We start from the raw sequence: 26028 nt of genomic DNA, 5'->3' as shown, positions 1-26028 counted from the left end.
CAAACACCAATGTCAACTATTGTAAAAAATATATACAAGCCTTTAAATATTAGCCACTTTCCAAAACAGCAAGACTGCCTTTTCAATGGAAATTCACATTTATCTTTGGAAATTTGGAGTCTTTTTTCACTGTCAGGAAATGAGAATGAATTTTAAATGTGATAACGATTAACTGGTTGAGTAGAAATATGGCATTACTTAGACTTTAAATTTCATTTAACACTCCTTTTTGTCAAAAGCTCTTAATGGCTTCTTGGAAATGGCATTTATGGTGACTATAAGTGTCAAAAAGCTCATGGGTGTTGACATATGCCCCTCAATATGTGTGTTTGAGAGATTGTTAAAGCCTGGCGGGACAGCGAGGTGACAGGGCTCAGCTGGGCTTGTGAGGATGACCAACACACTGGGAAAAGATTTGATTTCTGCATCTGTCTTTCAAGTCCGCTGTGCTACCACAGGCCATTTGGGAACAAAAAGCAAATAAACAAGGGGGAAAAGTCGACTGAGACGAGGAGCGTGACAGACGGGAACAGACGGAGGGATGAAGGAATAGAAAAAATGTGAGTAATATGGAAAGATGAAAGATGGAAGGCTTTTTTTTGCCAGTGTTCTGCTTCTATGCTTTACTAGCCTGAGCAAAACGACTGTATTTTCAAACCTGTCACACTGAGAAATGGGCAAACACTCAGAAGCAAGTACATTTTATGGCAGCTCACCCAAAAAATTAAAACATACCATCATTTACTCACTCTTATGTCATTCCAAACCTGTATGACTTTCACAAATGAAGACATTTTGAAGAATGGACACTGGACGCTCCTTTCCATGAAATTAAAATGAAGAGAAATGAAGGCAAAAGCTTCAAATAATATTAATAAAAGTAAAAATGTACTTTGTTATCCCTCTCCAATGAGCTGTTAACTGCTGCAACTGAAAAATGTAAATTAATAAATATTTAATAAATGAAATATATAATAAAATACATTTCAATCAATTACAATATAGAAAATAAAGATTAAATATTTAATAAATCGGTCAAAGATGAGTGGTCCAATTTCGAAATAAATTCTGAAATCAAATTAAATATACAAAACTGATTTTCAAACCATATTAATGTTTAAGATTGTATTGTTTTTGAAAATAAAATTTCAAAATAAGGGTGAAATAATGTTCCATCATCATTCATTGTAACAGATATATTCATGTAAAAAAATGAAACAACATAATTACTCTGACCTGTACTATATATATATATATATATATATATATATATATATATATATATAAACAATAAGTGATTATACAAAATTTTATTGCATTTTCAAAGTAACAAATGGGTAAAACCTTGTGGTTTGAGAATAGTGGCAATTAATTAAGGGCTACACTTTCTTAAATACAGTCTTTAAATGTCATCCAGTGATTTTTGATCTAAATATGCCTGACAAGACACAATGACATTTTACTGGGTGTCTTCTGTAAATCATTTGCCTGTCAATCAAAAAATGTATACAAGTCTTTATTTTTTTTTGTTCAGAGAAAAATAAATTAATAAGCCAGACAATTTATATGTACGGAGAATTTTTTTTAAGCAATATTAAACTTAATATATAACTTCTTATTATTTTGATGGAAACCCCAAATTAGTTCTTTCTTCCACTCAAACATAAGACGCTATTAAGAACATTCTGAAATCATCAGGTTTCTCCACACCTCACTGCATCTACTGTAAGATACCACAAACTTGCATCGTGTTGGCCAAGCATTCACATCTGCATGTTCTTACAGAGACTGTATTTCCAGCCTAATGCTCTATAGTTTCGCTATCCTCAGAAGAAATTCAACTGTGCGTGTTTGTCTTTATGGAATACTGCCATCTCAGCAGAAGTGTGTGGATACACGGGGGATGCATTTTAAAGTGAGTGTGCAAGAGTGGGAAAAATGTGTATGTGAAAGTGCCTGTACCACTTAACTCATCTCAAATCAAGTCTTTAAATTAATTAAATGTCAAAAAAAAAATAGCCCTGCCTTTTGTGTGTCAGGTGTGTACAGTAATTGGTCACTGACCCAAAATCTGAACTGAATCACTCATACTTGAACTGCTCTTGACCTGCTTACAGAAATCACACCAGCAAACATAAGCTTCACAGCGTTATAGGGCTGAAGGAGAGGCTTACTAGTCAGCATTTTGTTCAAAATATCATTCAAAATATACTATAAAGCTTGTACTTAAAGAATTATTAATTAAATTATTTATTTTCAGAGACAAAAGTGTGCATTTTTCTAAATTAAAATACACGAAAAGTTTGGAATAATTACGATTAAAAAAATGCTTGTTAAAAGTTAAAAGGCTGCATTTGATTGATCTCAAATACAGTAAAACTTTTGTTTTTATGAAATAATATTAAAGTCGAAACGAAATGTTTTCCATTTTAATATATTTTAAAATGTAATTTATTCTTGTGATGTGAGCATTGGAGATTTCTTTTAAATCATAAAAAAAGGTAATTGTGAGTAAAAATAAAAAAAATGAAAGCACAAAATCTGATGATCATGAATTTCCACAAGGACATCTTGATCCAAATGAAGCAAGAGCATCTGAGGAGTTTTTTAATCTAATACATTGGGTATATATATATATATATATATATATATATATATATAATGAGCAAACCCTAGTGAGCTGCTTCACTAACAACAGTTTATACTGGCAGCTATTTTCTAAATAGCTAACTGAAATGAAGCCTCATACTGTAAGTGAATGATTTAAAATGGTCCTCATGAGTGACAACTACATTAACGCTCACTCATGCATGCCACACAGATAGAGCTCCACCAACATGAGAAACACTCACAGCTGACTCCAATAGACTCCAGTCTGATGTTAGCATGGTTCTTATCTAATGGCTTGACTATCTTATGCACACAAAAATACAAATTAAGGAAAAAGCTTACATTTAAAAAGATTTTTATACAGTATTAAGACTATTATAAAAAAAATAAATTCAGTTTTATAATTCTACACGATAATAAATTCATCCATAATACAGAATCTAAAATATATTTTAATCCAGTCTTGGATTTAGCCCAGTCTTGTACCAGTTGCTGTATTTCTAAAGGAAAGAGATGAGGCAGGTAAAGCGGCTTGGGAAGAGAAGTGGAAAGGAAAGGTGATGGACATGTGAAGAAAGAGCAGTCTTCGTTTCAGATGCAATTAAAGTCTCTCCACTCTTTAAGGACAAGCTTAAGAGCATCCATCAGCTAACTTCAACACTACCGTCAGTCAAGATCTTCTCTCTGACACACACCTGTTCCCATGTGTGTCAGGGTGTAAATTACTGTGCTAACATCTTATATGACGGCTGTCATCTTTAACTCAAAGTCAACACTGAAAATGACTTAAGCTGAAGACAAAAGTCTTGAGATGAACGTTGAGTGAGATGTCAAGGTGAACCCAAAGACTTTGAGTAGCAGATTCATGAGGTTTTGATGACTACAGAACCTTACATTGAGGTAAAAAAGCAACAAACTTTTGCCCAAAATTTTGGGACATGCATCATGGTGATACTAAGTATTTTGGACACATTACTATTTTTTTTAAAGGAATAGTTCATCCAAAATATACTCACCCTCAGGCCATCCAAAATATAGAGGAGCTTGTTTCTGAACAGATTTGGAGAAATTTCGCATTACGTCACTTGCTCACCAACGGATCCTCTGCAGTGAATGGGTGCCGTCAGAATGAGAGTCCAAACAGCTGATAAAAACATCACAATAATCCACATGACTTCAGTCCATCAATTACCATCTTAAGACGAGAAAAGCTGTGTGTTTGTAAGAAACAAAACCATCATTAAGACGTTTTAACTTCGTTTAACAACACATCCTCCAATGAAAAAATCCATGTCCTGTTGTCCTCTCACATCAAAATCCACCTACATGTTTGTTTAGAACTGTTTTAGGTTGTTTTTGTTTCTAAATGACGCTTGATCTGTGCATAATTCTCTCCTGATTCAGATAAGAAGACATTTTCACTGGAGAAAGCAATATTATAGATAGAGGACTTGGATTTTAGCCAAAAGCAACAATCTGAAATCAAATGATCTCTTATTGATGGATTTATTACCAACACACAATTTATAGTTGACTTGCATGTGGATTATTGTGATGTTTTGATCAGCTATTTGGACTCTCGTTCTGACGCCACCCGTTCACTGCAGAGGATCCAATCGAAAGCAAGTGATGTAATGCAAAATTTCTCAAAATCTGTTCATAAATGTAGAAGTTTGGCTTTCAGACATCAGCTAGATGTACAGTTTTCTTGATAAAGACCACCAATTACTCCATAAGAGACAAGGCATGTGGCATGATATAGCCTATGCACAAATAGTTCTCAGTTTGGTTGAGAGCCTAAGTTTTCTCCCTTCACAGACACTCTAGAAGCAGGAAATTACAGCTCTATCTGCTGTACAAATGAGAGGACTGCTGCACTTCTCCTTTCATCTGCTGGATGACTGTAGCAATAGGCTCACAAAACGACAAACATATACACACATAAAAACATATCCACATATGATGCTCTTACAGGGAAATAATGCCGAAATGTAAGACATTCACAATTTAATTGCCAATTTTTATGGTACAATCTTTTGAGGTTCATATTAAAAAACTCAAATTGCCCCAAATATCTTTAGCAAACTAACAAATGGCCAGCTAACATCAACTATCAAGCAGTTTTCAAGACGGATAAGAAATTTGTATTTTTCTTGAAGAATGATTTTAGAAGGATCGTAAAGATGAAGAAAATTCTGCTTTGCATCACAGGAATAAATTATATTTGTAAATATATGAAAATAGAAATTAGTTATTTTAAATCACAATAATATTTCACAATTATTATTTTTTATTAAATAAATGCATTAAAACCATTAAAAAAATTCATAAAATCATAAAAAAAATTACCAAATTCCAAACTTTGGAACAGTAGTGTAGGGCAAAATGTAAATAAAGAATAGCACAGTATTACCACAGAACTTTTTCCATTAGTGACATAAACACTAACACATTAGACAAGAAATGAATACATACAGCACTCTGGCTGTGTTACAAACAAACACTAACCATTTTAGATGGGCAAAAGCCGGACTAACACATTCCCTCAGGATCTTTCTCATACTGCAAAGATGTGAGAGAACAATCGCTCACAATCACTTATATCAACTCAAAAGAAAAGTCTGTGTTGGGATGTAAATTGCCCAGGGCACTGAAGCTCCCTTTGGCACTTCAACAGTGAGAACACCCAGAATCCACAAACACAGCCACTCTAATAGAGAAACGAGAGATATGGCCAGAAAAATAACAGAACACTGCAGAGAGAAACAGAAAACCATAAGAAACAAATAAATACAGTAACAGTGTTTAAAAGAGAAGCTCTCTGTATAATAACCATAAGTGAGGTACATTTCTAAGACAGCCCTGTAATTTGTATTAAACATTATAAGTTTAATATTAAAATGTTCTGAGAACAAACTAATTGCCAGTTGCAATTTTATTGTATTATCAAAAATCAGCAAAATAATAATACTAAATTCTACCTGCAGGTAAACAATAGAAACCCTTATAGAATTTATAATGGTTATAAAGGGAATTGTATTGGTTTTAATGGAAACTGTAATGGTCCCTGTAGGTCTCTACAGCTAAATTGTTGCCTTATCCCACTACATTCTAATGGAATATGACCTAAAAACACTACTGGATAGGGTTGCCAGGTCTGTGCAACAATACCTGCCCAATCAAAAATAACCCCAAACAAGCCCAAAAACCATACCGAAATATCAAAACTCAGCATATGTCACTCCCATACCTAAACTACATATTTTACTGTCACTATTATGCATTATAAACAATTTCAATTTGAAAATAAGTCATGGCCTAGTGGTTTGAGAGTTTGACTCCTAAATCTAAGGTTGTTGGTTCGAGTCTCGGGCTGACAATACCACGACTTAGGTGCCCTTGAGCAAGGGACCAAACCCCCAACTGCTCCCCGGGTGCCGCAGCATAAATGGCTGCCCACTGCTCCAGGTGTGTGTTCACAGTGTGTGTGTGTTCACTGCTGTGTGTGTGTGCAATTCGGATGGGTTAAATGCAGAGCAGAGATTCTGAGTATGGGTCACCATACTTGGCTGTATGTCATGTCGCAAAGGTTTGTAATGTTTGCAATGATATTTGTAGTGGAAACCATTATTGTTTTTTGTTTGTTTTTTCAGCAGGGTCAAGATCTAACATAAGTTGTCATGAGTCTCTGATGCTTACAGATTTGCCATCCTAAATTCAGTCATTTCTTGTGTGTTGACCTCCTCATATCCAATCATTACCTCTCTGCACCAGTTACTACAGGTGTGTGCGTTGTGCCACAGGCTGGAGTTTAAGAATCAATGAATGAAGAAGCTAATTAATAATTGGATAAAGATGCCGTCTAGAGAAGCACTGCCGCAGGGAAGAGACTGTACCGTGCTGTAGTAAAGCTGAGGAAATCCTTTTCTCCTTGCTTAACTGAGAACAGGCTGTTCAAAAGTTCGGATGGGTTTGGTTTTTTAAATCTTTTTGAAAGAACTCTCTGTTTTTTTTGCTCACCGAGGCTGCTAAAAACAGTAATATTTTGAAATATTATTACCTTTTTTCTCTGTAAATATATTTTAAGATGAATTAAGATATCTTCAGCATCATTACTCCAGTCTTCAGTGTCGCACTATCCTGAAATGATGCAGCCTTTGTGAGCATTCTTGTGATATTTTTCCAAAATATCTTCCTGCCTGACCCCAAACGTTTGAATAGTAGTGTGTGTGTGTGTGTGTGTGTGTGTGTGTGTGTGTGTGTGTATATATATCAGTAGTGTAGCCAGAAAAGAGACTCTGGGTGTGCATATGAAAATCTGGGTGTGCCGCATTTATTGTCAGATTACTGTGCAAAATTATGGTATTTTTGTCGCACTGCTTCCGTCCAACCATACTCCTAGTGGTAATTTGCAGGTCGTGTCAAAATGTAGTTAATTGTCAAATGTAATAATTTTCTTCCAAATACGATAATTTTGTACTTCTTGTACGATACTTGGACATTTCCAATCTGGCAACACTGTCTGTTGATGTTGAGCCCGGGGAGGGAGAAACATCCTCATCAGGTGTAACGTTAGGCCTTGTGTCCGGCTGTCCATCAAGCCGAGGTTTTTTGCTAAAAAAAAAATTAAGAAAGGAGCTATGTGACATATTGCTAGCTAGCAATGTGCAATCAAAAATTATCTGTTTATATCATAGACTGATGGGGTCACAGTCAGCTGCTGTTTGCTGATTGGTTGGCAGTCCGAATGTCGGCAGATATATTTTAACAAAAATAATTTAAAATGTAAATTACATTTTAACATTTTTAGCATTATTGCACCATATATTGGATTCTTATTTCTATGCCCCTGAGAGTATGATTTAGAACGTTCAGTGGCGTCACAGCCAGAACTGCCAGATTCAAACAGCTTTCGCGCATTGGCTGGCACTGAGCCAGAGACGGACGCGCTCAGCGCTTGTCATATATCACAATTAATATGCAGTGTTTTCAACCACATAATGTTTATTTTAGGTTTCATACATTTAAATATACATAATCCCTAGTAAAAAAATACATTGGTAAAATACACACTGATGTCTATGGAAGCAGCAAAAACTATCTAATCAAATGTAATTTGCCGACGTGTTTTATTCATATATCAGACAGACATAGCAGAACAATAAAGTTTACTATATTCTTCATCCAGTTCAACAGCCAAAAACTGGGGAATTAAAGTGCTGTACGTTAAATCCGGCTGACAGGACTCTTAACTGCAGCGCTCATCTCGTTATAGATCAAGATAATTTATAAAGGTTTTTAAACGAAGAATCGGAATATCAGATAGTTGACATGGTAAGCAAGATTGTGTATATATTTTAATAAAAAATGAAAAACTAAATAAAACGAATACCGATACATCTGTTAGTGGCTGCGGTGTGTCACGTGACAATCATGACGCGTCGCCATGGAAACAAGGGGTCAGTTAAAATATTTGTAACTTACGCGTGAAAGGGTTGATTTAAAAATATATATATTTTCTACGTAAACAACAATAGCCCAAGTTTAGTAAACATTTTTTATTGAGACTATAAAAAATAATTCTGCATCTATTTTTAGGTGTGCCAGCTGCCACCCGTGATAGATATATATATACACACACACACACTCACACACACTACTATTCAAATATCACACACACACACACACACACACACACATATATATATACACAGTATACGTATATCAGATCGATTCTTTTCAGAGATAATTGTTCCTGCTTTCACAGCTTTAGAGGGAAAAGAAAGCTTTACTCTGCTTAAAAAACAGAGAAAGTGCAAATGCCCGAAGCAGCATAGATCTCAGTTGAGGTTTGCTCTCAGTGCCACATGCACATCAATCCCAGAGTCCACCGGGGGCGGCTCCCTTCACCTGCTCAGATGAATGCAGGACACACCTGAATAACAAGCTCCAGACGGTCAGTTCTCAAACCCAGCTCTCATTTGTGTGCATGTGAGTGTGTGCTGTGTCCAGACGGTCTGGGAGAGTCCGCGGCAGACATGCTAGTGCAGGTTGGGTTTGAATGAGCTAAAAATAGCATTGGAAGAACGTGAGACGCCTTCGCAAATGAAGCCTCGACCGTGATGGATGGCATCGTCGTGCCGAGCGAACGTGTGTGCCAGAAGAGGGGGCAAGATGCCTTCTAAAAACACAGACAGAGAGAACACAGGAGACTAGGATGTCTCGATGTAGTGATGACAGCGTAAGAAAGGGAAGCTAAATGATCAAACAGAGAGTGTGAAAAAAAGATGATCCTCGTGAAGTGACACCATTGAACACTGAGTTAAAAGCATATTTATGACCATGCATTACTGTTGCAAGCATGCTGTGGTGTTAAAAATGCATCCATTACCTCTATTTAAGTATAGACTGACAGAAAAATGAATGAGAATGAGACGGAGAAAGCAGGCTCTTTATGTAGTTTAGACAGCTTGCAGTGGCTGAGGTGAATGGCTAATCTCTTCTGCTGAGGTCCAAACAAAAGATGCTCTCAATTAATGGCCTTTATTAAGCAGCGGGGGTAATAAGGCTAACCAAAAAATAATCAGATCCCAAAGCGGTGAGTCCAAGACGAGCATTAGATCGGACAGCTGCAGTCAGCCACCAGTCTTCCAGAGATTCTGCTGTCTCAGACCCATCATTCTGTCTCAAGCTCGGATGATGCCGTCTCGCCTCAGTAACATGGCATATCGTTCTGGAAGACAACATCAAGTTGACCACTGACTACATATACCTGGCACCGGGAGGTTTTGTTTAAACTATGCTGCTATACACTGTAAGACAGTAAAGCCAAATGAAACAAAATCAATCACACTGTATTTGCTTTCTTAATAAATGTCCAGAAGAGAAAAAATTTAATTGAATTGAATTTTTTCCCCTGTAAATGATATGAATGTAATAATTAAAAGCAATGCCGATGCCAGCAAGACTTTTTTTTGATAAAAATTTAAATTGCGATTTAAATAAATAAAAAAGCTCCAGATTTGCTGTGCTTCTTTGTAGGGATGCATAATTGTTTAATATGATAATAATAATAATATTTGAATATTACTATTGTAACATTTCATGGTAAAATAAAACTAAAAGCGTATTTAACAAAAATAATATCATAATATTAATTATTTAATTACACAATACAACCATAAATTGCAACGGCAATACTAATATTTATTTATATATGTAATATTTATGTCTTAATTTATTTATTTAGTTTTTTCCATTTTGAAACATTAAACCATTGAGCTTTTATTTTGGCAGAAAACGGAAGGAAGTTGTTAAAGTTATAACACTTCTTCTGGGAAGGTGTTCGGCACATGTTCCTAAATGCACATGATAAGTGACCCTAACCCAAACTCAGAACAGATGCAGGGATGAGTTTGTGTGGAGCAGAATTTACCACACGCGGAGACACTGAAAACGCTGGATCATAAGCTGCTCACATGTAATAGAACTCCGTGCTGCACTTTGCTCTCAAACACATGCATTATATTTATTTAATTAAATCACAGTCTTTCTGATTTGAGAATCGCACTCAGCTGTAACCCTGTTAGGCTGAACGTTACAAAGCCATAAAGCGATTTCGGTTTTATTGCAATTAATCATGTACCTCCCTACATTATTTCCCACTGAAAACTCAAAAATCACATTATGGAAGTTAAATGTGCTGAGAATGCTACTCCATGTTTTAAACACTCATTAGACATCCGAAGGCCAGGTGGACTGTAAGGTGTGTATTACAGCTGTCACTGTGTTCTGCGTCCGTACTGAGCCACACATGCCATCTGTCAACAGGAGATCTGGGACCAAGAGCCTGATTACTAGAGCATCACGAACAAGTACAATCACCAAACTGCACGGGACACTGCTAGAATTGACACTTAATTGGTTTAAAATCCAATACGAGTAGCTTTCATTAAACAGTCTGTATATATATATACATATACAGGGTGCGATTTGTGAAAAAAACAGAGGGGGGGGGGGTGTTTTGAAACATTTTAATTCGTGACGTCATGCGCTAATTAGCATATTTATGACGTAAGTGCGTCGTATTATATTACCTCCCTATGCTCACATACTGCATTTAATTCAGCCATTTAATTTAATTCTCAATAAAACTGTTTTTATTACTTTTTTATTATTTTAATGTTTCTGTTGTCAGACAACGGAATGAATATTATAATGACTGAAACGCGGTCCATTAAGACTATATAACCAGCTCTCAAACATTAATCTGCACTAATGAAATAAAATACACATACGATAAAGTCAGTGGTTGGCGCTGTGACTGATGTCAGCTATACTTGCTTGTAAAATAGAGTTAGAAGCAACAGAATATCTTTTTTTTAACTGAAAGTGCTGCTCTTCTCTGTGCTTGCTGAACATAGCAGATGCAGTGAGAGAGGCTCGCGCTGGGAAAGAGAGACCTCGCGCTCGTGCAGCAGCACCAGAGAGTCTCAGAGAAATAATGATTGTCCAAAAAGTCGCTAGATTTGTCACTAGTCGCTTTTTTTGGAAAAAAAAAATCGCTAAATCTAGCGACAAAGTGGCCAAATTGGCAACTGCACTGCCCAGCGGGCTGGCTTCAACCGTTTCGCAAGTGTTGATAGGCTATTACTTGTGAGGTGTAACCAATCAGATAGCGCCATGGGCGGGACATTGAGCAAGTCTGCAGAGTGGTGAATACAGAGAGGCTGCACGGCAGAGCCAGCGCATTTTAAAATAAAATTGACTTTAATCAAACCACGGATCCGTGATTAGTGGCGAGACGGATCACAAAACTTGTGTAGCAGTACTGATCACTTTGAGGGGGGCATAAATTTATCCCCACCGGGGATATATATATATATATATATATATATATATATATACAGTACAGACCAAAAGTTTGGACACACCTTCTCATTCAAAGAGTTTTCTTTATTTTCATGACTATGAAAATTGTAGATTCACACTGAAGGCATCAAAACTATGAATTAACACATGTGGAATTATATATGGAATTATATACATAACAAAAAAGTGTGAAAAAAATGAAAATATGTCATATTCTAGGTTCTTCAAAGTAGCCCCCTTTTGCTTTGATTACTGCTTTGCACACTCTTGGCATTCTCTTGATGAGCTTCAAGAGGTAGTCACCTGAAATGGTCTTCCAACAGTCTTGAAGGAGTTCCCCGAGAGATGCTTAGCACTTGTTGGCCCTTTTGCCTTCTGTCTGCGGTCCAGCTCACCCCTAAACCATCTCGATTGGGTTCAGGTCCGGTGACTGTGGAGGCCAGGTCATCTGGCGCAGCACCCCATCACTCTCCTTCTTGGTCAAATAGCCCTTGATGCCTTCAGTGTGACTCTACAATTTTCATAGTCATGAAAATAAAGAAAACTCTTTGAATGAGAAGGTGTGTCCAAACTTTTGGTCTGTACTGTATATATATATCACAAAACTACAGTGCCCCACAAATGACGTGCAGAAATAAATAAATAAATATTTATTGATCTTGGCCTCGAAACAAGAATGTCCCGCTACATATACACTTGTGGCCAGTTTACTAATTAATTTCCTAATTTTTGTTCAATGAGCTATGAGCTGTCACTCCTCTGACATGGTCCATACGACTTTGCACTTTATTCCAAGTATTCTAATGTCAGATGATAGATGATTATGTGAGAAAAAGACCAAAATTTAAGATGATATTTGCTGAAAATTGCTCTAATATTACTCATGCTTGCCAAACAACAACTACTCTTCATACAAAGCTTCTATACAGTATGACTCCTAAAAATTATATAGTGCACAAGTTACTTTGACTACTCCAAACCAAACCACCAAACATCTTTCAATATACAGTATGGAAAAATACATGCAGATGTTCCTGAATACATTCTACAAATCTCTGAATCTGACATGGGTAATTGGCTCCTTTCTTAGCCAGTGTTTGAGAGCTGCTGTTGAAGCAGAGACACAAGATCAAGTTTTGCTTTAAAGGCAAATTGCATGTATTTGAGCAGCACAGCTCAGCTGGGTAATCTGAATGAACTACCTCATGCCAGACATCTCTGTGGGTGGGACTGGCAGTCAATATGAAACCAATAAAGGGATAGTTCACCCGAAATGAAAATTCTGTCATCATTTACTCACCCTCACGTCGTTCCAAACCTGTATGATTTCATTTCTTCCGTGGAACACAATAGGAGATATATTGCAGAATGTCAAGAGTGTTTTTTTTTCATAATGTGGATTGTTAAAGCTAGAAACATGATGAAAAATCACAAGTACTGCAATATATTCCAAATCTTCAGAATTCATGTTTGTTAGAGGAACAGACCAAATTATAAGTCATTATTTACTGAAAATCCCCTCAGCTTGCAAAGCAGTTTGACGTCACTAATGTCAGGCAATATTAATGTCAAATCTAGCACAACGAATCTTGATGCATGAGATTTGAGAACTACTTAAAGCTACCTATTAATGACTTAAATTTCACACAAAGACACGTGAGTCATACGGACTGCTTTTGTACGGCTTTCTGATCGTTTGATGGAGCTAAACAGTCCCAGTCCCCATTCTGAAAAAAAAAAATGTCTAGATATTACACAATATGTCTTCTTTTGTGTTCCCCTGAAGAAAGAAAGTCACTCATAAGGGTTCGGAATGACATGAGGGTGAGAAAATGATAACAGAATTTTCATTTTTGAGGGAGCTCTTCCTTTAAGCAAAACCAATATGTGAAAAAGGAAAAGCTGAAGACATGAACATCTTTCTCTTTGGGAAATTATATGAATTTCACACAAGATACGAGCAGGTTAGTTTCCTTAGTCATCCTTTTACCTGACATGAAGAGTGCACACACCCACATGCGTACAGTCAGACTTTTTCGCCTGTAATCTACTGTAAAGCGAAACATTTCTCTCCCAGCAGTGAGGTCCCTGTAGGCTGTGCCATGTGTAAGTACATCACAGGTGTCCCTCTGCGATTAACGTCAGGGAATAGGGCTTTTGTCACACTTTGAAATCCTTAACCGAAACCCTCCAGAGACATGTGCTCTTCTCTACACATAATTTCCTGCTTTTTATTAATCTACACAGTCATTTGGAAGTCCGCCTGCAGTGAACACAGCCAACTATGCTCGCAAGACAAACTGTAAGCAGATGCAACATTAATGCAAGGTGAGGGATTTGCAAAGCGAGTGCAACCAAACCTTCACAACTCTTCAGGTATAAACCTTTCATAATCAATTCAAACCTTTTTAACTTGCACTTTTTATCTTGACTTTAATTTTAGTCTGGACACTTTTATTATTAACTATAATTATTTTGAATGCTTGTGATAATTAGTTTTTAGAAAGTACACTGTTAAAAATGAATTGTATTTTTGCAGGAAACTCCTGGCAACTAATTGCCGTGAATTTACACCAAGTAATATACAAGAAATAGACTGTTGATTTAATACAATAAAATTCTGTGTTTATACAGCAATGTTGCTGTGATTACAGTAGCATTAATACAATAAAATGTTGTATTTTGTATTGTTGTCGTACAATCCTCAACAGTGGTGACAATCCCGAAAAACAAAATTGCAGCAATGCATGCTGGGAGCCATGTTTTGCCATGTTTTGTATGCTGGCATGAAACATGTCACCATTGTTGTGTTTCATACGCCAAATGTTGATGTCTGTGAGTGTATAAATAACCTAAAACATGTTTTAAACAAAAAGTTAGAAAAGACAATATTTATACACTGTTAAACATCAGTGTACAAACCACAACAGTGTTTCAAATTATGTATTTTTATATCAGTTGGGTCACTTAAACCATTTTAGTGCAGTCAGTAGGTTGCTATTAAAACAGACTTGTTGATCTGCTTTATATATGCAGTAATGTTTTCTGAAAACAACTGCAACTGCTGCAGAAAGAAGTATTGCAGCAAAAGTTGAGGGTCAAGAGCACAACTGAAGCAAACCCTGATCTCTATGATGGTGATCTCAAAAAAACATTTTCAATAAGACATCAACATCTTAACCTCTGTGAATTCTCAATAAGAACTTCTGTAGATGCATGACAGAAATAAAATAATTCTGGTTAGTATTACTATAAGTGAAGCTGGTAATGCTGTTTGTGGAGTTGTGGCTGAAGAAAGTTGTAGTTTGTGTTCTTATTTCTCTTTCTTTCTTGCTTGTTCAAAGCAGGTGTTTGAATGACTGAGATAATGTTGCAGGAACATTTTACTAACCTTAAAATAACATTATACTAATATGGAAACTGGACTTTTTTATGCTAGAAAGAATATGAAAGTACCAGTTTTAATGCTATCCCACAATGCTTTGTGGTGTCTTTAAAACAATGCTTCTACAGTGTAGTTACAATAATATTACAGGACTGTCCATCAATTTCCCATCATGCATTTGCATTTACAATAAAAACCATGAATACAGTGTATTGTTGTAAAATGTACTGTAAAATTACATCAATTGCTAACAGTGTATACAAATAAAGTGCACAAGACATTCATAGTTCACTTGGTTGGACATGCATAATCACACTCATCCACATGAGGTCATACAGTATACAATGTTAAAATGTTGAACATTTCTAAAAGCATTGTGAAGACCATCATTGAAAAAATGAAAGACATTTAAAAAACTAAATACTGGTTATCCATCCAAAAAGAGTAATGAGGACCCTGGCCACTCCTGTTTACTAGACCTGTGCCAGAACCAAGTCTCGCCAACTGGCACTTCCAGGACTTTGAGAAGACTACAGAAAAACTTCCTAGATCTTATGAGAGATCTTATGAAACATCTCTCTCTTTGGCAAGCAAAAATCACTAAAACCATGAAGTCAAGCAGGTTTATGGAGCAGGAAGCTTTTTATGGGCTAGAACTGGGAGATCTGAAGGAGCTAACTGAATGGAACCAAATGAAATCTGCAATGGGAAAAAAACCCACCAGACTTAGACTACGACAATGACCAGTACTTGCCGTAAGGGGGCAGTTTTTCTGGACGTCTCTAAATGGCACAGTCAAAGCCGAGATTTAAACCCCACAGAAAATGTGTTCAGAGACCTGAAGATTAAAGTTCACAGATGATCCACAGAGCATCTGCATGGAGGACACAGGAATAACTGACCAAATCCAGTTCTGCAAATCCAGAAGACGCAAGCCTACTTAGAGTAAGTCTCGCAGCTGTAATCACTGCCAAAGGCAGCTCTGCAAAAGATCAATGGACGATTTCTTTTTTCTTTTTTTTTTTAAAGTGCACTTTTTATTTTCAACTGAAGGCATGGATATTCTACACATAACAACTCTTTCTAATATCTAATGTTAATAAATAAACTGGAGAGCAAATAGAGACTTTAGGTTTTCCTCCAGAGAAAAAGTGTCCATTAATCTCACGTGTCTCTTCTATGGATTCTCAACATTGTTTCAAAACGTCCCCAAATTTGTCAAGATGCGAAGTCTACAACCAAACATCAGATCATCTCAATATGAGCTCAAATAATTCTCATAAAATCCTACCAAGAGCAAATTATCTGAGTATTATTTTGAACATTGAATGAATGAGGCATATATTTAGTGCTTTAGTACTACTGTACACCCAAAGCGCTTCATAATTATATTATACTATTTATTTTTAAAACATGATATGCTCTAAATGTTGAATATAATGACAATGATATTGTTGAGCAGTAAAAAAATGCGGTTTTCAAACTAGATCCTGGGACCAGCAAAGGAGTGTGCAATAAATAAAATAAAAGGATGCATAATAATAATAATAATAATGATAATAATAATAAAAACAGGTCAACATTTATCAAATCTTATATATTACACACACTTTATTATATAAAAAATGATGCATTATAATTTAGGATGGGGGTCTTTTATAAGAAGAGCACCATAGTTGGTTGTCCTTCAGATCAAAAAGTTTGAAATCCTCTGATCTAACAAACACCAAAGACCCCCTCCTCCTCAAAAATGCATTTATACGTTGTGCGAGACATTCATGATTTCTCAGAGTTCCTCATGCTCTCAGGAGGCAGATATGGGCACATGAAAATAGAGATTGCAATCTGATATTGTTTATTTGGATTATAATGATCCCAAAGATACTATCAGGACTTAGCGGGTGCGAGTTAGCATTTGAAAGGCGATTGGTGGTGGGATACGCCAGTGAAAATCTGGCATTTAACACATTCTCTCTGCTCTCATTCACCTCTCGTTATTAACATAGATACTTGGACCCTGCTAAAGGACAGTGCTCGTTAACACTATGGCTTTCTGCTTTTAATGAGGCTCTGACACATCACCACACACTTAAACACTCACATGCAAACAGAAGTCCACCACACTAATGCATGCATGGTCACCAATGCACACTCATACAGGGCCGAGAGCGAGGATGAAAGAATGGAGAAGAAACACATTTCTGACAGGCAGAATGAGCCATTGATCTGATGCTCACTCATTCTACTGCAGGTACTCACTTAACTGGCATCAAATGCACCAAAAGGAATCAACTAAACAGACTGAGAACCAATCAACTAAAACGGGTAGACACATAGATATATTCATCAGTCAAAATGTTCTTCTTAAGATCATTTCTTAAAGGTCCCGTTTTTCGTGCTTTTTTGAAGCTTTGATTGTGTTTACAGTGTGCAATATAACATGTGTTCATGTTTCGCGTGTAAAAAAACAGTATTTTTCACACAAAGCCCCTCCTTCAGAAATACGTAATGAGTTCTGATTGTGCCAGCGGTTCCTGTGTTGTGATTCGACAGCAGCTTAGCGCACGCTGCCCTCCCGGAAACGCGATTGGGCTAGTTTTGAGAAGCAAGTGGACAGGATTTGTTTTGAAAACCTGGCAAACCCTATCTGAACGCACGTGCTGGAGACGTACTTCTACGTATTCACAGAACGCCTTTACTGCAGAGATGTGCATGAAAATCGCATTCGATTTTTTGCACACCCCTACCATCTAGTTAACAAAGCTAAACAGCGTTGCCCTTTGTGTAATAAGTTACAGAAACTGTTAAACGCACCAACTTTAATAATAAAATACACTTACTAGTTGTGGTCCATAAACAACGCCTTCTCCAGGCAAAGAGGGAACTGCTCTTTCAAGAATAATCTTTGTGCGAACCCGGCATTAAACTGATTGAGATTGAGGAAGCTGTCCTCAGCAAAATGTGCTGCACCTAGTTTTACATGTGGATTACAATTTTCGGGAACCAAGTTAAACATAAATTGTAACCATTGATCTCTAAATACAGCGTCCCTGGGAAGCCCAAACAAAGGTGATTGGACTCAGAGATGAAAATAACAGCGTTTCGACGAATTGGCGACAAACACAAACGCAACTCTTCCTCTTCTTCGTGAGAGCACAACAAGACCATGCCCCCTTTTTTGTGTATTCCTGTGGACGGAGGTTAGTCTGTTTTAGTGACGTCATTACTGCAGGAACTAGAGGGATGTAGTACAAACTGGCCGTTCGATGTAGGCGAATTCTGTTAAATAAAATATCTCACTTGGCATTGAACTTTGAGCTTTATAATTTTACAGATATTACTTATACTGTAACAACAACATTACACACTTACTAAAGTTTGAAACATGGGATCACGGAGAACGGGACCTTTAAACTTTTCCATTTGGTCCCCCGAACTAGAATATTTGGTTATATCCTTGGAACACAACATCAGCTCCATCTCAGTCCAAACAATTAAACCTCAGACTAGAACCTGAACAAATGGGCAGGGACCATCCATTAACCCAACAGAAATAAACCCTTCCACAATGAGCTACTAATGACTAACCAGTTGCTGCTGGCCACTAGTAGGCATTTCTATTCAACTGTCATATTCATCTATGTCAGAATAACTTGGACTTCATTGTTTGGACATTTGCTAAGCGTATTTCCAATGGAGGTCACTGGCTAAAAAAGATGACACTGGCAAAAAACCCCACAGCTAAGCAACATTTGATTACCTTCAGCATGGTCAATGATTGCTTTTTTAAGCATTAAGCAAAAGCATTACACATTTTTAAGCATTAAGCAAAAGCATTAAACATTTTTTTAATCGCTGTTGTGCACAAGTGACACTTTTGTTAACCCAGCCATATTTGAGCTATAATTAATGTTCAGAACTTGCAGTTAAAACCAGGCTCAAATATATGTTAGAATACAGAACCAACCAGAAGTTACAGCACTACTGGTACATTTTGAGACATTTTGAGATCCTCACAGCCATTGGCTGGCAGCTTCGTATTATTTGCATAAAGCTATAAAGCATAAAGCATTTCTGATGCTCTCACATTATACTCCACACTGCTGCTAATCCCACAATCCCTGCTCAACTCAAAGGGGTCATGGTTTGGATAGTTAGCATGGCTCTGTTAGCACATTTCCTTTGACATCCATTCAAAATTAGCTGTGTATTCCAACAAAATACTTTTTTTTAGCAAGCAACATTTACTAAAATTCAAAGGCTTAAGGCCTGTTCAAATCAAGGACGATAACTATAAAGATAAAGATATAGTTTTACAAATTGTTCTCAATATTAAAGAAGTCCACACCACAAAAGTTTAATGATAAAGACAAAGAGAAACGATATTGTTGGAATCACATTCAAAACTATTTTTCTCCAGCTGATGAACGATAAAAAATTGACAGCCAATCAGAATCCATCCTGCTGTAACAAGCTTGAGAATTTAAAGCGGCAGACGATCGTGCACTTAAAATAAGCAGACGATATCGTTTGCTGGTGTGGACGCTAATATTGTTATCTTTATAGTTATCGTTCCTGGTGTGAACAGGGCTTTAGAGTCTGTCAGATTTTTAGCAAGGATGCAATAAATTAAATAAAAACAGTTAAATATATTTACACCATTAAAAAAAACATGATTTCCACAAAAATGTTAAGAAGCACAACTGCTTTCAACATTAATAATAAGAATGAATCATCATGTTAGAATGATTTCTGTAGGATCATGTGACACTGAAGACTGGCGTAATGACACTGAAAATTCAGCTTTGCATCACATGAATAAATTACAATTTAAAATATATTGGAACAGAAAACTCTTATTTTGAATTGAAATATTTTTTCATAATATTACTGTTCTTACTGCATTTTTGATCAAATAAATGCAGCCTTGGTGGTGACCATAAGAGACTTACCGCCACCAAACTTTTAAACGCCAGTGTATATATCATAAGTATAGTATATTTGTATTGGGAAAGCTAATGGTTAGATGTTGCCCGGGACTACAAGGACAAATTGGAAACAGACCCTCATCTCGTCCAGTCATGAATCAAAATTGCCAGTTCTCACCTTAATCACACCCTCAACACGTCACAACCAACCTCAGGTAAAAAAAATAGAAATGAAAGCCATGCTCATATGCAATCAAAGTTCAAGCACACCTCCAAATCCTGGCTTCAGTGTGTGCAAAACTGAAATAAAATTATTAAATTAAATGTGTCACCTGCAACCGTAACACCTGTATCTGTCCAAAAGGAACAGGTGTGTTACTGCACTTGAATATGGGGCTCTCATATCCATCAGCACCATATGTCGCTCCAGAGTGCCCTGGGGACGCGGTATGCTGTACGCTGCAACCCAACTGACAAGTCTTGACAACCTCGCAACTGGCAGGAAAAAGTCCCTGTGAATTACAGTAAAGCTCCAATAACCCACCCGCCACTGTATCTACCTTTGATTTTCCATCTCTCTCCAAGAACCCAGTTTTCAAAGTCCGCCGCAGTCGCACTAATAAAGATGGGTTGTGTTCAAGAGCAAAAAGAGTGAGGAGGATAAAACAGATAAAAAAAGAAAGAGAACAATCAAGTGCATGCTTGAAAGAGAAGAGAACAGGACAGGCAATAAAAGACAGAGAGAGAGAGAGTTTGGAGCGCTGACAGGACTCACCGTTTGCTGCAGGTCAGGGATGCCTATGCGGACGACCAGTGTGTTGCCCTGGGGTTCCTCCATGGGGCCGGCCGGCGCTCGGCAAACGTCGGCGTGCGGAGAGCGGGAGATGTCCCCCCGGCTGGTGCTGGAGAGGTGGCGGGGAAGAGGCTGCGCAGGGCGAGAGTAGATGAGAAGAGGGAGAGAGAGAGGCAGTGAGAGAGGGAGAGAGGAGAGGGGGAGGGCAGAGGGGGGCTCAGACGGGAGTTCAGGCTGCTGTTGTGGACGATCTCTGGGCTGGGAAGGCTCATGTTTGCCCGAGCCCGCACTCACAGGCATGCTCTGTGTGTGTGGAGCTCCGACTGCATAGTGCCTCCCTCACGAACACGCGCACACACACACGGGGAGCTGCTGGCACACGCGCGCGCACACACACACACACACACACACCAGTGCAGGGAGAGAGGGAGAGAGAGAGAGAGAGGGAGAGAGAGAGAGGAGGGTAGATGCAAGAGAGGATTAGAGAGAGAGAAAGAGAGATAGGTTAGATGTGTGCTGTGATTAAGCTTTTCAAGTATCAAACCTGTAGGCTATAATGCCAATTTTTAACACATTCATCAATGAACAATGCAGCAGCGTTAAATAATGCAAAATAATCAGATTACTTCACAAAATAATTCTAATGATCTCTAATGATCTTTTTTCACATTTGGCTCCCAAACTCTGGAATAGCCTTCCTGATAATGTTCGGGGTTTAAATCTAGATTAAAAACGCATCTCTTTCGCCAAACATTTGAATAATGTATCTTAAATTGTGAGTATAGTTGTATCTGATCAAATGTGCATTCTTATTCTTTAGCTTGGGTTAAACTAATTAATTTTACTTTGTTGGAACAGCAGCTATGCTATTGATGTCTCTATTTGTTTCTTTGTTTTGCCACAGGATTTACATCCCGTGGTAACTAGGATTTACACAAGCTCCAGTCTGGATCCAGAACACCTGAGAAGAGATGATGCTGACCATCAGAGGACCTCAGATGATGCTAACCCTGAATCAACAACAGAACTAACAAATATTGCTACAAGTGTGACTGCATCATATAATAATTATTAATTATTAATAATATTAATAATGTTCATCGTCTGGCTGACTATGACTTGTATACATTTTTCTACAAATCCTGTCATACGTGCACAAACTGACAGTCACTACTTATAAGCTATTACTAAATATTGTAGAAACATAATTTTCTGTAAAGTTGCTTTGTAACGATTTGTATTGTAAAAAGCGCTATACAAATAAACTTGAATTGAATTGAATTGATCTCATACTGATTATTTATTATTGCATCAGCTCTCTTTTTTCTGTTAAATTAATATTTTGTTTCTATAAATAACCTCTGGTGCAAGTAACCAATATTTGACAAAGCTGCACTAGTTTCATGTCTTCATGTCTCTACACTCTCTTCTCAAATAATATGTCCATTTATTTATTTGTTTTTTTTAATTGAGAAATATGAGCCATATGAGTTATCGCAAAATATACTGCATGGCTTATGTTTATGCCGTACATCTACAAGAAGTTCATCAAGCCTGCATTTACAGTATTTGATTAAAAGAATACTATTACGAAATATTATTACAAATTACAAATGTTTGTTATAATCTATTTTAATGTAATTTAAAATATAATTTATTTTTGTGACGCAAAGCTGAATTTTCAGCATCATTACTCCAGTCTTCAGTGTCTCATGATCCTTCAGAAATCATTATAATGTGGATTTGAAATATTTCTTATAATTATCAATGTTGAAAACAGTTGTGCTGCTTAATATTTTTGTAACAAACCATGATACTTTTTTAGTATTCTTTGATAAATATAAAAATTATAAATGTCTTTAATGTCACTTTTCATCAATATGTCCTTGCTAACTAAAAGTATTACTTTATTCTAAGTCTATATAAATGTTTGGGGTCAATAATTTATGTTTTTTAATAATAAATTATCTTTTTTATTATTTTAGAAATACGTAAAAAAATTTTTTTTTTAAATTGTACACCCAAAAAAAAAAAAAAGTTAATGAATTATAAACCTTAACCTTGGATTATAATGCTGGTTAAATACATTTCTGAATGAACAATAAAACGAATTACAACATTATCATTAAAGGGATACCAAAATGAAAATGTTGTCGTTAGTCACTTATCCCCATGTCGTTCCAAACATGTAAAACACAATTAACGAATTTCAGAACTCAATTTAATATATTTTTGATGAAAACCGGGAGGCTCATGACTGTCCCATAGACTGTCAAGTAAGTTACAATGTCAAAGTTCAGAAAAAAATGAAAAGCATCATCAGAATAGTCCATCTGCCATCAGTGGTTCAAACGTAACATTGTGAAGTGACAAGAATAATTTTTGTATGAGAATAAAACAAAAATAACGACTTTATTCAACAATTTGGCTCCTCTGTGTCTGTCCACATCACCGTAGCGCCATTTGAAAGAATATCCAATGAACGCAAACTGTGTACTCTATTCTGTGTCAGCCGTGACAAGGATTTCTATGTGTATTTATGCTTTGATTTGAAAGAAAACAGTGCATCCATGCTGCGTGGCTGACACAGAAGAGCATACGCTGCTTGCGCTGCTACGGTGATGCAGAGACACACCGAATAAAATCCTTAGGTTTGTTTTCTTTGCGTACAAAAAGTATTTTCATTGCTTCGTAATGTTATGTTTAAACCACTAATGGCAGATGGCTATTCTGACGATGTCTTTTATATTTTTCTGGACCTTGACAGTGTAATTTACTTGGCAGTCTATGGGACCATCACAAGCCTCCCAGTTTTCATCCAAAATATCTTAAATTGTGTACCGAAGACAGACAAAGCATTTACGGGTTAAGAACGACATGTGATTTATGTGATTTATGACAACATTTTCATTTTGGGGTGGAGGAACCCTTTAAATAATGCAAAAAAATAAATAAATCACATCAGATATACAAAAGAACTCTAATGATCTATTACCGCAGGGCTCTATTCAATACTTGATGACACTGAAACAGTGAACACTGACCCAGGCAACTGATTTCGTACATAGCTATGTTAGCTTCATATTGCCTGTATTGCTCCAAACTATCTTTCTTCTCACATAAAATAAGCTCTCATCAATATTTAATGTCTATTCATCTTTTATTCAGTAAACAGCCATGTAATTTGGATGAGGATAATGCACTTTCAGCCAATCATTACCACAAAATAAACCCATTTAGGGTTTAGATTTTTGATAATTGCCAGAATTATAGTGTAAAATGACAAGAGGGAGATATTGAGTGGCAAAGGCAAACCTGTCCTGTGGGCTAAAATTCGTAATCAGGCAGAATACATTTAAACGATGATATCAGATACACCAAGAATTCTAATGATCTAATAAATCAGATGCCCGATAATTGGCACAAGTTTCAGCTTAAATACATAAGCGAATGAGTGAGACAGAGAGAGAGAGAGAGGCTGTTGAACTGCTTTATTGATTTCAAGCAAATATTTCCTTCACAGTCCACAGCAAACCATCAGCTACCAACACTATCTGACAAAGTTTGATGTGTTCACACATCGGTGAGTGTCATCTCACGCTGTCAGTGTGTGTGTATCTGTGTGCGTAAATCAACATTTTATCAGGTTGACTGAATACTATGCAGCATGACTAAAGCTTTGCTGCTGCGTTACATCACAAAACACCTGGACCAGTAAAAGCTCCAAATACAGTATAACACACAAACACTTTAATGGTCTGCTACCTGTGTTCAAGTCAGTTTTTCATGCACACTACAGGCTTGCATAATGTATAGATCTACAATTAATTAAAAAAAGAATGAATCCATGCAATCAAGTGCTAAAAGCACTGAAAAAATACTATAACTGAACATATACTGTATGCAAATGCAAGTTAATATATGCAAACACTATCAACTGGCATCATGCATACTTTGTGAACCCCCCCCCCCCCCCAGCATGCAACCAAATGCAGGCAAACGAAAAACATAAATAAAGAAAAGGAAAAATAAAGAAAGCAAGAAAGCCTGACATGTAATCAGCACAGAGTAAAACAGTTATGGATTTACCACAGGGATCCCCTCCCTCCCTCCCACTCCCGCCTATCATTGTGATGTCATCATGCTAGAGCACCGCGATTGGCTGGATCAACGTCACTGACTACTGCTCTCATCTGCCCACATGCCCTCATCTTAATCTCTGTGGGCCAAAATCTGATTGACCCCATGTCATTGTTCCACTTTATTATGCCGTCCATCTCAAACTCATTCGCTCTCATGACAGGTTTTCCCTCAGTCTCTTTCTCATTCCTTTGTTATCCTGTTTCTCACTCACTCTCTCTCTCCCTGTACAGTATTAACTGGCTATTTCCTTCAATTTGTCTTGTTCAGCAGCATAATTGCGTGTCAAAGTCTTTCTTGCATTAACACTCATGGGCATTTTGTTTTCTAAACTGTCATTTTCCAATGGGAACACACACAGAGCTGGGCTGTATGCTGTAGCTCTGTTGGAGGTTAAATTAGCAGAAAGACAGGTAGTATATGTAAAAAACAGATCAAAGTTTTGGTTTGCCGCTACTACTTCTGCTTCACTTCTAAATCACTTCTGCTTGAACCACTAACTTTAAAGACCTCCTGGGTTCTCTATACACTAGTGCTAAAAATAAAATAAAAAACGGCTGCTATGTTTTTTCATGTATACTACCTGAGACAAAACTATATATAATATTATACAGGTATGCAATTTGCAAAATTAAAGATTTATTTTTTTCACTGTATTAAAGCATTTTTTATTATTATTACCTGGAAAATATTTTATAGTATATTTTATAATAGCCTACATATTATTCTACTTGCACAGAATATGGAAAACACAGACAAGGAAAAAATCCTTACAAAAAAACAAAAAAAACAAAAAACAAATTCATTAATGAACCAGCAAGGAACTAAACTAAATTAATCAAAACAATAAAAACCAAAACAGACTGATTATTAATAAGTTTATGCATGCTGCAAGAAACAAAACTAAACTAAACAATAAAAACCGAGACAAACATTTATTAATGATCGTATGCATGCTACAAGGAGCAAAAAAAAGAAAAAAAGAAAAAACAAAGCGGAACAATACAAAACAAAAATAAAAAATAAAATGAAAAAATAACTGATTAATAAACATTCATATGCACACTGCAAGGAACAAAAAAACAACAAAAAAACACTGGAAGGAGATATTAAAATAAATATATAAATACATACATACTGTACATGCATACATACATGACTGACTGAATGAATGAATGAATGAATGAATACATACACACAAGATTAAGTGATAAAGGATTTACACTGATAGAAAAGAAAACTATACATATCAAGTCATTTCAAGCAGTTAAAAAAAGCCACAATGTCTATTGAAAGCTCAA

General features: G+C 36.6%; 1 protein-coding gene across 3 annotated transcripts in view; it reads right to left on the bottom strand.

The window, feature by feature from the left end:
• LOC132101694 (SH3 and multiple ankyrin repeat domains protein 3-like) overlaps window positions 1-20944 on the bottom strand; it is a 229905-nt gene extending 208961 nt beyond the window's left edge. For all 3 annotated transcript variants that reach the window (XM_059506835.1, XM_059506836.1, XM_059506837.1), the window contains exon 1: window positions 20570-20944. In XM_059506835.1, the coding sequence (XP_059362818.1) occupies window positions 20570-20887 (318 nt within the window). In that variant the 5' untranslated portion in view covers window positions 20888-20944. The remainder of the gene's footprint in view (window positions 1-20569) is intronic.
• Between the last annotated feature and the right edge of the window lie 5084 nt (window positions 20945-26028).

The sequence above is a fragment of the Carassius carassius genome, chromosome 23 (genome assembly GCF_963082965.1).
Source record: "Carassius carassius chromosome 23, fCarCar2.1, whole genome shotgun sequence".
NCBI classification, from domain to species: domain Eukaryota; kingdom Metazoa; phylum Chordata; class Actinopteri; order Cypriniformes; family Cyprinidae; genus Carassius; species Carassius carassius.
This window is presented reverse-complemented; position numbering and strand designations above follow the sequence as displayed.